Source organism: Apium graveolens, chromosome 9 (assembly GCF_009905375.1).
Source record: "Apium graveolens cultivar Ventura chromosome 9, ASM990537v1, whole genome shotgun sequence".
NCBI lineage: Eukaryota > Viridiplantae > Streptophyta > Magnoliopsida > Apiales > Apiaceae > Apium > Apium graveolens.
The window spans coordinates 144,719,034-144,733,635 of record NC_133655.1 but is presented as its reverse complement, the minus strand read 5'-3'; the positions used below and the strand labels follow the sequence as shown (position 1 = coordinate 144,733,635).

Sequence of the window (14,602 nt, the reverse complement as noted above, 5' to 3'; positions counted from 1 at the left end):
GAACTTACCGAATTCAGGAAGTTATCAGAACTTAAGCCATCTGGACTTACATCAGAACTTAAGTGCGGATACACTTGAGGGATGAAAAGCGGCTGATTTACAGGAGAGGATCTGGATTAAACAAAAGAAGATCTGCTTGGAGAGTTGTGCAGCTAAAGGACTACAGTAGATAATCTTTGATTGATGTATTTTAGGATACAGAACATATCATATCAATTAGGAGATATCTTATAACTGTGTAGTATATAAACACAGATTAGGGTTTACACTATATGTGTTATCATTCACGAGAATATTATTCATTGTAACCCTAGCAGCTCTTAGTGATATCATACATCACTGAGAGAGTAGATTAAACCTACTGTAACAGAGTTTGATATATTGAATAAACTTATTTTTTGTTATATACTTATGTTTATAATCGAATTGATTGTAGATACTATATTCAACCCCCTTCTATAATATCATTGAGGCCTAACAAGGCTGCCACATTCCATTTATGTACAATCAATCCATGTGACTGTTAAGTCGCTTTCAACTGCTATTGAGATCTGATTGTTCTTTTACACTTCAACATTATCCGTTGAGTCTATTATGAATCATCCGTTGAAGGTGGCTTGAGTCATCCGTTGAGGGTTTTTCAGATTATATGTTGTTAGTGTTTCCTTAACACTTGATACTCTTTCACTTATGCAGAGTTACAATGCATCATCTATTTACAATTAGCAAATCTATTCTGCATATCTTGCTAGTAGTCAACATAACTTGGAATTTCTAACAACTTCTAAACTTCTAAGATATTGTAGTATACCGGAATGTACTACAGAATTATTTATACATAAACTACACCATCACTTTGATGGTTACAAAATTATTTAACTTATCTACTTAGAGTGTTTTGGAAAGTTACAAGCCTACAACATATTCATAACATAGAGAACCAGAGATATCGACAAGTCATTTCTACTTATAGAGAATTGGAGACCTCGATAAGTCAAAAGCCTATATAGAGAACTGGAGATATTGATAAGTACTTTTACTTATCGATGTGTGACATCTCTACACAACAAAATAGATCTCGACAAATAACCTCAGACTTCAGAATGCAGATAACTTGAAGATCCAAAATTATTAGTCAATAAACAATTATATAATTGAATTGAAAATCCTAAAAATGCAGTTTGAAGAATACAAGATCAAGGGCCAAGATGAACTGGATAAAGGAGGGTCACAAACCTAGTAAATTTTGCACAGATATGCTGCACTAGAAATGAAAATAGACAAATGTGCTTTAGAAAATGTGTTAATCTATTTTAGTGCAAGTTCTATAAACCGTGCATGTTGATCTATAAAACATGTCACGTGTTCTTTTTTAGAAGTAACTAACAAATCTAAAAATCTTGTAATTTCTCTCACAAAAAGTAGCTGAGTTCTTACTTTAACGAACACAGATTTGTAATAAGACAAATTTGATTTAATATAAATCAAGTGAGTTTTTGATCAAATTGCTTGTGTGCTTACTTTAGTTATTTATCACTACAATTTCATCTAGCTATTTAGTTCCACAAAGCCAAAAACACTCAATGTAAAATCAAGAAAATAAGAAAACACATTCAACCCCCCCCCCCCCCGTGTTGCACTTCATACCTAACACCATGTTTGTTTCATGAGACTATAATCTCAAGATAATAATTTGGGAATAACTAATCCCATCAAAATTAGTCTTATGTATTAAATAATCATATCATATGTTTGTTTGGAAGGATTAAGTGTAGAAGTGGATTATAATCCTTTAAAATTTTATCCAATATTTGTTTTGACGGATAATCATTTGGATTGGAATATAGTCCTTTAAAATTTTCAATCCTATGTTTGTTTCACATGCGATTATAATGAGGGGGTTATAATCATTTAAAAAATGACTTGTAGGAGGGGATACAGTAATATCTCCTCCCACCAAGTATGGATTATAGTCGAATACTCTACTCCAACAAAATTAATATGGACATGATAACTTAAAGGATTATAATCATTGGATAACCCTTTATTAATTTTTTACAAAACAAATATGGGATTAGAAAATTTAAAGTATTACAATCATATCCCCTAATTAATGACATTAAACAAACTTGGCCCTTATGTACATTATATAATAAGGATATAATTTAATTTTTTTGAGAGATATTTAAATTTTAATAAAATAATGATAATAATTTAATCATATAGTATTATTATTATTTACATGTGTGTTTACGAAATATAATTACTTTTTAATCTAAATTATAGGTTTTATCACGGTTCAATGTATGTGAATCATATTTAGTTTTATCTTAAAAAAATTATCCTGGAACCCATTATATTTATCAAATTCAACAAATTATATTCAGTTTGATTTTAATTTTGTTTAAAGCGAGATAAATAAATACTTTTGTTTAACTCAGATCAAGAATATATATTATTTATTTTAAATAATCGAATTTTATTTTGATATTAATTCTTTTTTACCGTAGGTTAGTTTTAAAAAAATTAGCATGAATGAATAGCAACAAAAATTTATGTTTTAGCCCGGTGCTATTATTTTGATCGACGAATTATCGGTTTAATAATATAATTTTTTAGCTAAATCAATGGTAGTTATTATTTTATTTTAGGCCGAAATCCATTAAACCAACTAAATTCAAGTGATAATACTTTGTTTTATTTTAATTTATTTTAAACTTTGACCAATAGTCTAATTTTGTTTTTTTTAAGATTAGTAGTAGTACATATTATTTTGTCTTACTTCAATGTCATGGACGAACAAATTATCTGTATTTAAGTTTTGAAAAAAGTATCATCAATAATATATATACAAAAATAATCTCATATATTACATTAACCCAAGTACGGTAATGACTAATGAACTACCAATTTTTTAATGTTTCGGCGTGGAATGCACGAATGTTTTATTTTTATTTAACAAATATTTATTAATTTAAAATATATCAAATTAAAGTTCAAACAACCAAAAATAATTATCGATTTTCGTTCAATTTTATTTCGTCTCTATCTTGAGTTCTATAAATCAGATTTTGACGATTTTACATCTCATGCGAAGATCACGAAGTAATATTTAATTCAGTGATGACTTCAAATTTTTATCCAAAAAAAATATCTATAATTTGAAGAAAGAAAATAATTACGAATTTTGCATAATTATTTATTCAGTTTAGGATGCTTACATCTTTTTGGTTAAATCATTAAAATGGTAGGAAATTTTATTCAATTTAGAATACCTACTTATCGTTGGTTATAGATAATTCCTTTATTTAATATACAACAGACATGATCAATTTATTAAAAGATCTAATGGTTCATATTAAATTGATAATATATGAACCATAACTCCCAAAAAATTATATAAGACCCCTCAAATTATAAAAAGGATATAATATGTAGTACCTTTTAATATTTATATAAAATTGAAAAACAAATAATGTTGTAAGATTCTATTATTTAGGGACATTAGCAAATAAGAAGACATTTTATTTGTTTTTTATATGTTAGTAATTTTATATTTTTGACCTAATGACTAAGATTATTATATTTTATTTATAAATTTTTAATGTTATTTTTAATAAATTTAATTGTAAATTTTTGAAATATGTGTGTTATTATTTAAAATAGTTCATAATAAGTTTCTTATAAACATGTTATTATTAATTAAATTATAAAATGTAATAATATTAATATGAATATAGTAGCGGCTGCGGGTTATCTACGATAAAAAAATATATAGAAATATATGTGTATCCGGTTTTATGAATTAATATACGGGAAAAAAATCTCCCAAGTATGACCAAGTTTTATATTTATGTGTTTTTATTCTAAATAATTCATATTTTTTTAGTTTGTTTGCTTTAGTCGATACATGGGCACAAAGCAGCAGCCTTTAGAGAGTACGTAGAAGAAGACTTATATACTCCGCGGCAGAGCAGAACATTATCAGGGATATTTTCATAATTTATTCCGCGGATATTTATAATTACGGTTTTTATACAGTTTTTATGTGGTGTGTCATGAGCGCACATTAAACACTAAATTTTATAAGTTTAACATAATTTGGTTGGCTCCTCCTCTTTAATAATAGTAGACATCTCTGCATATACAAAATCTCCATCAATCAAATAAGTTAATTTTATAATTTTTAGTATTTAGCATGTGTGAAAAAATGCTAGAAAAACTCTTATAAATAATAGGAAAACTATTTTTTTAAACTGACCGTTGAAAGATTGATCCATTTATCAGGATGATTGTTGGCTAAATGGTCACCAGTATAGAATCAATTATTATTATTGATTGACTTGTGTTGTGCAGCTCATTGATTCTGGTGAACAGAAAAAAATGTAATGAGAATCAATTATCATGTACAAAAAAGTTTGACTGTCATAAAAGTTGAATTTTGGAAGGAAAGAAAGTATTTATTTTACAAAGATATCATGTTTGGAAGGAAAGAAAGTAGTTATTTTACGAAGATATCCTAGGTGATACAAATCTCCCGATATGGAAAAAAATTGTTCTGATTGATTCATTTGCCAAAGACACTAGAACCCAAAAGTATAATTGAAATATTTGTTTATGTTAATCCTTACATTACATTTGTTTATGGAAATCTGAGCAGTCAGAACTTATGTTTATCCCATGATCCGATATTATCTCTTACTAATTGTCTACTGTACAACCTATATATATTAACCCCTAAATGCTTAACCCTAACATTCATAACCACACCATATATATAATAATCCCTACCTCTACCCTCCAAACAAGGCCAATTATAATTTTGTTAAATTAATTTAGATTTCAAAGTATGAGTAGCAGCAATGAACTATTAAGAGACGACATTGATGTGTCAAAGCTTGAGATGGGGATCAAAAAGTCTGAATCAGAATCAAACAACGCTTTTTTTCAATCACCTTATGTAGTTACCCTCATTCAAAAGGTTTTCTAATGTTCCTCTACTTACTAGTTTTACACTTTACACACATATATTCGATGTAGTCCGATTTTAAGTGATTTTTAGTCCACTCCTTTTATACTACTGATTTGTAGTGTCTATAAAATATGTTTTTGATTTATGATGATTGTAAATTAGTTTTCTATTTAAAAATTCCATTATCAGTGTATAAGTATGCATTATACTATTGATTTGTAGTGTCAGTAAATATGATTTTGATTTAAAATAATCGTAGATAAGTTTTTGATGTAAAAACAGTCTGACTCTTTTTATTCCATTACCGATGATTTATAAGTATGAATGAATATTTGAATAATGTTATGATTATAACCGGTACAGTCGACTTTTATTCCATTATCTATGTATTAGTATGCATGTATCATGACAAGTACATATTGTGTGACAGGCAATTGCAGAAATTGTGGGGACATATTTCGTTATATTTGCTGGATGTGGATCAGTTGCGGTGAATAAATTGTATGGTGGCTCAGTAACTTTTCCAGGGATTTGTGTGACATGGGGTCTCATTGTCCTGGTCATGATTCATTGTGTGGGGCATATATCTGGTGCCCATTTTAATCCTGCTGTCACTATAGCACAGGTTTTGTTTTTAAAGTTCCCCTGGAAAGAGGTCAGTTCTATTTTTTTTTTTTTTGCATTATTCATTGTATTTTTATTACACCATTAGTCTGCTTTTCTATTTCTTATTAGTGTTTACAAAACTGGTGTTACTTTTTCCATGTTGTACTGTTATTTTAAATTATGTTTATATATTGAGTTGTTTGATCAGAATAAAAATGGAATTTCTTTGATAAACATGCTGAAAATTTTTGCAAAGTTGCAGCATAGACATTTACTGTGGAATTGTTGATATGTAGGCGCCTTTGTACATTATATCAGAATTTGTAGGCTCGATCCTTGCCAGCGGAACCCTTGCACTGCTTTTTGATGTAGATAAGAAATCTTACTTTGGCACCCTTCCAGTTGGATCTAATGCACAGTCTTTGGTCATTGAGATCATCATATCTTTTCTCCTCATGTTCGTCATTTGTGGTGTAGCAACCGATGACAGATCGGTTTGTTTTATAAACTCTGTACTCTACTATATGTTATTCTCCTCTGTACATGGTAAGAAATCAGTTAATATTCTTGTTTTCTTGTTCAGAATAAAAAAAATACTGGTGTAGCTGTTGGCATGACTATAATGCTAAATGTCTTCGTCGCTGGGTAATTTTCTGATCTGAGCTTGTATAATTAGTAAGGTGTTTGTTCATACCAAACTAATTAATCCTAGATTTCGATGATAGTGGAATGATGATAAGTAGTATTGTGACTTGTAATTTGTACAAGTTATGTTACAGTGATTTTCATAGTGGCACTACTAGTGATTTTTAAGCCAGTATTTAATGTGAAAAGAAAAAATGTTTGATTTGATTAACAGGCCGATTTCAGGAGCTTCCATGAACCCAGCCAGAAGCTTCGGACCAGCTCTTGTTATGCATGAATTCAGAGCATGGTGGGTGTACTTTGTTGGACCTATTGTAGGAACCATAGCCGGAGCGTTTGTCTATCAACTTCTCAGATTTACAAACAAGCCACTCTCTCAGTTGGTGACAAAAACCAAGTAGAATGCTTGAAATAAGTTGAACAACAATAACTCTTCTGGAGATAGCTTATAAATTTGTAGCTAGTGGGCTTTGGTGATAGGGATCGGTCCCAATATTATAATTATTATTACATATATAGCCTTATTCCATATGGTTTTTATAAATGGTTCACTCATTTACAGCCCGATTGTTTTGGACTTAGTACTTTGACCCGTTAGGGTTATTCCACCGTATTTATATCGAGTGCTGAACATATTAGAATTACGCGTTAAGTATGCATCTTTTTTCTGGGAATAGTATTTTACTTGGTATTCTTGAAATTCGTATAATTTCTGCTTGATATTTTTTATAAATTACTGTTATGCATCATTTGGTAAAGGAAACTGTATGCTTCTGATATATTTGTTTGATGTTATATAAAAAATGGCGGTTTGGGTGTTATGTGCAAGCTCTTAATCGCATGCAATACAGACTACCTTGTCATAATGCAGTATGCAGGAACTTGCTCAACATCTTAGTTCAATGGAAATGAGTACTGGATAATAAAAATTTTCATTTAGCCGGGGCTAGGACTTTCCTATATGTAATCTGGTTCTGGTTCTGCACTGCAACTACACGTAATAAGCTTAAGCATAACCTCGAATAATGTAGCTGTACGGGTTTGAAACCCTAAAAAGATGATTCCTTACACTGAATCATCATAACCTTTCAATCTCATTACAACGGGTGTAAATTTTTTTAGTTGAAGCTCAGTCCAACCCAAGGCCATCTCTGTCCAAACCCTTCAGATGAAGAAGCGTCAAGTGACGTCCACAAAAATAGGGGTTGTGAGCTCATTTAAAGAAGCCATCAAGATCATGCAGATAAATTCATTGAAGAGAACATTAACAAAATGAGTGGAAGTAGTAGCCATTTGCCGGCAGCAACATAAATTTGGATGAAATGGGAGAAATAATGTTAGTCTAAGCATTGCTCTACAAAAGCCTGTGAACTAATTGGATGGTTGCAAAGGTATTTGATGAATACAAGGCCTAGTTTGGCATTAGGATGTGCCTATTTTAAGATCCATGGTTATTTTCAATGTTTCTGGGACCGTTATGAATCAGAGGTTTTTGTTTGGATTTTACCATCATTACTGATGATATTAATGAAGCTTTTTGGATCTTCTCTTCTGGTTTTTCGAAATTCGTTGCATCTTTTGTTCCTTTGTTATGCATTCACATCTCATACAGTATATCATCTTGTACTCTTCTCTCTTGTTGATTAAATATCATAAATCAACCAGTTCATCTGAAGCTTTCTTTCTGTATGAATATTTTAGCTTTTGAATAATATGAAAAATTCTAGTGAAAATGATTGAAATATGTTAATGATCAGATCATATTTGAATTAGGTTATATTGTATGATTCAATTCGCATTTGGATCAAGTATGGTATGGGGGTGTTTGGATGATGGTTAATGTGTCCGGTAACAGAAATCGGAACCTTAAATCCAAGGAATAGTATTTATATTATCAATTTAGTGGTAGGGAATGAGAAATTGGTAAATTAAACCCATGCCTCTTGGTTTTCAATTTCATTCTCATTCACATTAATCCTCATTCCTATACCCCATTCCTATTCCCGATTCACATTCCCACGGTGCATCCAAACGCCCCCTATATCTTGACAGTGTTATAAAATGAAAAGTTTGAGACATGTTTGAGGCATGTTTTAGACATTTTCTTAATGTAATTTCCTAAAACTAATTGTTGGAGGTTGTTTTTTGTGATGAGGACTTAAACTTTCATGTTTGGATCTAAAATATTTTCTTAATGTAATCTATATAGAAGTTGAGTTGAAGTTTCTTAGTTTGAAATGAGTTTGTGGGTTTTGTCCCACGTTGATTAAGTAAAGAGGGGTGTATTGCTTTATATAGTATCATGTCATGTGCAAGAGTAGTATAACAATTACCAATGCATGTAAATGTGCATGGTGTTATTGTGTTCCCCGCGCGCCGCCATCTCGCCTCACCACGACACGACTCGGGTCGGGTCGAAGGGCGATTTGGGAAAATGTCCCGGCGTCTCGCGTACACGAGTCGACCTATGAATATTGAATTTGTATAACAGTGAGAATTTGTTAAGCAACATCCGTTGATATTGACAAATCCTTATATTGACAGTTACGTTTCCGATTCTGGAAATATTCTATAAAAATGCATATTAAGTTAGAATATATATTTTAATTAATACATATATTCAGTTATATTTTGTGTTGCTTTATATACTAAACAAAACGTTTGAAATATATATATGTCAATTACATACGTGTGAAACTCTATGTAACACCCCCAGATCCGGGGTCAGGGATCCGGGTCGTCACGGTCTTTCTTTCCACAATATCACTTCACTTAATTAATAATAAATAACCTTATGCTATGACCCCACACTAACACACACCACAACCCGTTATAGTCTCAGAGATGAAATTGAAATAAGTACAAGTCCTTGAATCCACAATTAAAAGTTATTACAACCCAAAATGATTACTTGATAAATTTACAGTTAATTGCCATTATCTGCCACAAGTTATAATTATACATAATTGATTCTCAAAAGTAGAATGCCTGATCTATCAATAGATCTACCTCTGCAGCTATAGCAGCTACAACATCAACGGGAAGACGCGGGACGCTTCCCACGCGTTTGCGCTGGGTCTGCTGGAGTCTGGCCATCTTTCCTAACTGTTGTTGTGTGATGAAGAAATAAAGCAAAAGTGAGCCTTACAGCTCGCAAGATAATATATAGTGATAACAATAATACAAGTATCTAAATGGATACTTACTAGAATATTTTATCATGTGTAAGGTAATTACTTACTGGGTATAAGTTTTTAAAAGAAGATGAAGTTACCAATTACTTCGCTACACTTATACCATTTTAGAATCTACTAGAACTACTACTGTTCCAAGTATAATAAGATTCAAGAGGTCATCCCATAGATGAGACCACAATAAAACTTGAAAATATTTGATCTTTGAAATATTTTGAAAAGAAATGAAGTTACGAGATACTTCATTCAATGGATACACCAATAAAACTGTTTGACCCTGTCAATGCTTCGGCAACCACCCATTAGTAGCCTTTCGATCGAAATGCTACGGGTAGTGTTGCAGAATTATCCAAATGGATGATGAACTCATTACGGGAGTTTGCCGCGCCAGGAAGACCACTTACGATGATCAGTCGTAGTAGTACAACCCCACCATTTTCTACATGTAGAGGAGAACCTGTCGGATTTACTTGTCAACCGAACACTGAACTCCTAAGGAATGGACCGCCTTAGCGGAACTTCCAGGCCATTTGGGCCAATATAATAAGGCTGGGCCGGCGCCACTCGACCACTTACGCCACTCCTAGTTCAGATGAAATCCATGACTCTGAAACGTAAAGCTCGTTCCCCCTTTCCCCAAGTAGAAACTTGTTGATACGGCTCCACCAAGAAGTCGTATCTAGTTGGAAAAGAAAACTCACCGATATTTCCCAGGCGATGCCTGTTAATGGATTAACTTGTTCCAAGAATTTTACTTCCCGAGTGTTGGGTAAGTAATCAAAAACTCTTTTATCAAGACAACAACCTTGTTGCGAATATAAAATACACCACAGAGCCGGATCCCTCCGGTTTTGAGCGAGTATTTAAATCCCCTTTTTTTAAAAGAAAGATCTTAAATATAAAAATGAGTTTTGGGATCCGCTCTAACTTTTGAAAATCATTTTAAAGACTTGAAAACACTTTAAAGAGTGTTTGGAATAATGCTGATTTAATAAAGTAAATCAGTCTCAATATAAATAAATATCTGAATATTATTATTTAAATAATATTCCCATAAAGAGTAATTGAGGTAGAAGTTGGAAAACTTATACTTGAAATGAATAGTAAATAATCAAAGATATACTTATACGAAAGTAATATCTTTATTTGAATATCAAAAGTAAGTTTGATTATCGAACATTATTCTTTAATAAATAAAGAATATTAAAAAATAATAAGCGGAGTCATAATACCTCGAATGAATATTATAAATAATATTCATTAAATAAAATAAAGGAGTCATACATCCTCAAATGAATATCCAAGTAATATTCAATAAATAATATAAAGGAGTCATAAGTCCTCGAATGAATATTCAAGATAATATTCATAATAAAATAAAGTTATCGAATAAACCTTATTCGATTAATAGTTTTGAAAACTATTACCATATATATATAAAATATATATATATATATATAAAATCTACTCGGGATCCTCGACTCCCGGTTTTAGAAAATGTTTTCACCTTTGGGTCCCTATACTAAGGGTATATGCAAATTACCGCTATTCTCTAGCATAGGTATTATCAACTAAACCAACAGATATATATGGCAAGAATACGAAACAGGCATGCATATGTACCATATCACATGCTACAATATATCGCAAGAATTTGCTATTAACAAATATGCATTTATCGCAAGATCATGCATATACACATATACATCACAACAACAGTTATAACGGGTAGAAAACTTGCCTGAGCGACTGGGGGTGGAAAAAGGCTCGGGACGAGTCTGGTAACCTATAAACAACAAGTAAGTTGGAATTAAACCAAAGTCACTTGTAAATCTATACTTTAACTAACTTAGACTCTAACGCTTGTTTTGCGCTTACTGATTCTCTTAAGTCACTCGAGTACCCTCGGCTCCACCATTTTTAATAATTTAACCATTACGAGTTTTAAGGCGATTCCTTCGCGAGTGTCTTACCAACTGCCTAACACTCTTACCATAATTGTTTCATACACTAATTAACCCTTTTTGGTCTTTAACCTATGTTTCAAAGTAAGGCGGGGGGAAAAGTTTCGTTCGCGAACGCCGTTACTTAAAACTGTCGTTTCTCCTAAACCGTACATCGGAATCAAACGAACTACATATCAAAACGAAGCTCGTAACATGAACTATCTAAACATGGCAATGGTCATAATCTGGCAGGAAGTTCTCGGGTCCAAATATTATGAACAAAAGCAGTCTAAAGTAAATCGGACATTACGACGGCTATGTTTACGCGATTACCCAATTTTATATCACTCCAATTCATCACCAAACAACCCCAATCCATTCATACAACCAAAGTCCATCCTTATCACATCATAACATCCCCAATAACTTCAATATTAACATTTATACTTATGCTTAAGCTTGAATTTAACTATACTTAAGTTCTTTTAACCAAAACAACAAGATTCACCATTCCATTTCACTACCACTCCAACCCAAACTCTAAACCACAAGCATTAAGCTACTATATCACCATAACAATCAAAATCATCTTATTATACAAAGGAATCTAGGGTTTGGAGATGATATACCTTCCTTGAAGTGGTGGGAGTAGCTAGGAAGCCTTAAGAAGCCTTGAGAAGTCTTAGGGATGCTTGGATCTTAAAGGAAAACAAGAAAAAATCAAGTTAAAAACTTTGAAATCACTATTCATTGTCTTCTTCATTGATTTCTTGAAGAAGATTGAGAAAGAATTGAAGGCTTAAACTCATAAGATAGACATAACTATGCATAAGGATGACTAGGGAATTATCTTACCAATTTAGGAAGCCTTGATCTTGAGTTTTGAAATTTCTTTCTCTTGAAAATGGCAAAAGCCGAGAGCAATGAAGAAATAAGAGGTTTTGTGTTTTTTGTTTTGATGAAATGAAATGTTTGGCTTGGTTGATTGAATTAGATTAGTTTTATTTTAGGTTAATTACCAATTTAACCTTGGTTTTGTGTGGTTAACAATCCACCACATTTCCTTCCTTCCCATGTCATGCTTATGTCATGCTATGATGTCATCTTTCCCTCTTTGTTCTCTTCTCATTGGTTGGATGACATCCTCCCCTCTAATCTCTTTGATTAACTTCCTAATTGTTTGCCTAATGACCGCTGATCTGTTATACGGTTTGCTTAACTTTCGTTTTCGTTTATCGTTTGAGGGATCATACCCGGGATCTTATTACTTAGGTTCCCTTAACCTTTCTCAATATATTATATTCCTTTTTTTGATCCTCTCTTATAATCCTTTAATTTAAATCCTTGTTATCCTGATACCTTATACTCAATTCTTTCCGTATCTAGTGGATTTCCGGGAAAAATCAAAGTGTTCGGAATTGGATTCTGACGATCTTTACATACACTTATATACCATATAGAGTACTAATAAAATCTCAGAATATCCATAATAGAACCCCTACATAGTGTGACATGAAAAGTTTTCTCATTCAGCTAAAACACTATTCATAAGGGTTACCAAAAGTTCAAAATTTTGGGGGTTATTACACTCTAACTGCTATTTCTCTTTTTTTCTCCACCATAACATACAGATCTTAATATAGGTTTTTAAGGCGAACTGAGGTACGGGTCGTTGTTGAGTGCTACGTATCTGTGGACGAAGTACTCTGAGCTGTTGGATCGTGAAAGTGATATTGCTGCAACCCAACACAACTTAAGTGAGACAATAATCTCTCCAAGAACTCGAAAACTAGGCGCCTCAGCTGTTCTTAGTTCTTTCAGCTTTTGTTAGGGCTAAGTATTCTATCATCTCTTTATCAATTCAATTACTAATTTATATTCTTGTTCGCCTTCGTGTTTTGTTTCGTTACCTGATTTATTGTCAGTTCTTGCTTAATGTTGAGTAATAGAGAAAGACCCCAATAGGATCATATATTTAACACTTCGCAATAAATTTTGAGAATTTTAGGCTGGCTGAGAATCAAACCTTAGTCCTCCGCCAGCAACCAGCTCATCTAAAACTTCATTGGTGTGGGTAGTGTTAGTTTACTTACCCAACATATGGTGCTCCAATTGAAATCAAGTTAAGCGTTCACACATCAATATTGGGCAGGGATCTTGAAGGAATTTTCATGATTCACTTGTTTTACGTTTTTTACTTGTTTTTACCAAATGCCAACTGCTAGTTTGAAGGTACTACTATGATCTTCAAGGATAATTATATATTCATCCTGTGAAATAGAAGTTAGTAGTTTAGAATTTTGTTTAGTTGGGAGGATACTATGTTTCTAGGTAAAATATATATTCAGTTTTGTCTAATTAGGTATAAATAATTATATTATTATGGCCAGCAGGTTCAGTCTTAATTTTGGTGATTACTACAATGCTACTCATTTCGATATCTCCATAGAGATTGTCTCATGCAGAACCATTCGCTTTATATAAAGCCATGTATCATTCACAATATAAATCACACTGGTTAGTAAACTCATCAGCATTCGATTAAACTAATCCAATACTTAGCACAGAGTTATCGAATCAGATGGCAGATTTAAAGGCCGGGGGGGTAGTCAAGAAAGGTCAGGAAGAAGGGCTCAAGTTGGCAGTTTCACTTCTAGAAGAATATAGTCTGCCATTAGGCCTTCTTCCTCTAGCTGATGTTGTTGAAGTCGGGTTTGTGAAAAACACTGGTTACATGTGGATTGTCCAAAAAAAGAAAGTGGAGCACAAATTCCAAATGATTAGCAAGCTTGTTAGTTATGACACTGACATAACTGGTTACGTCGAGAAGAAGAGGATCAAGAAGCTGAAAGGAGTGAAGGCTAAGGAGCTCATGTTATGGCCTCCAGTCAGTGAGATCATCGTCGATGATCAACCAAATGGAAAGATTCAGTTCAAGAGCCTTGCTGGTATCACAAAGACTTTTCCAGTTGATGCATTTGCAGCTGGCCAGTAACTCTGCAAACAATTGAGGTGTAAAGCAAATGCAATATGGTAAAAACAAATGCATATGGTGGGCTTATTGAAAGGTTTTAGTAGTTATTTTCCATTTCTGAGTGTGTTCCATAGTTTCTGGGGAGAGTGGAACAAATAATAAGGTTTTAAGTAATTCATTTGGTTAAAATGCATTGAAAGGCTTTACAGAGACTTTTTCCTGTCATTTGTCACCTATGAAAATTGAATTTTACTTTTGGAAAATG

General features: G+C 32.4%; 2 protein-coding genes across 2 annotated transcripts; both read left to right on the top strand.

The window, feature by feature from the left end:
- Positions 1-4,782: 4,782 nt before the first annotated feature.
- LOC141685263 (putative aquaporin NIP-type) lies at positions 4,783-6,912 on the top strand. The gene is made up of 5 exons (XM_074490376.1): positions 4,783-4,981; positions 5,403-5,627; positions 5,875-6,072; positions 6,162-6,223; positions 6,438-6,912. Exons 1-5 carry the CDS (start codon positions 4,850-4,852, stop codon positions 6,622-6,624), a joined length of 804 nt encoding a protein of 267 aa, XP_074346477.1. The 5' UTR covers positions 4,783-4,849; the 3' UTR covers positions 6,625-6,912.
- Positions 6,913-13,944: 7,032 nt separating this feature from the next.
- LOC141685640 (uncharacterized protein At5g01610-like) lies at positions 13,945-14,358 on the top strand. The gene has a single exon (XM_074490733.1). It carries the CDS (start codon positions 13,945-13,947, stop codon positions 14,356-14,358), a length of 414 nt encoding a protein of 137 aa, XP_074346834.1.
- The last annotated feature ends 244 nt before the right edge of the window (positions 14,359-14,602 follow it).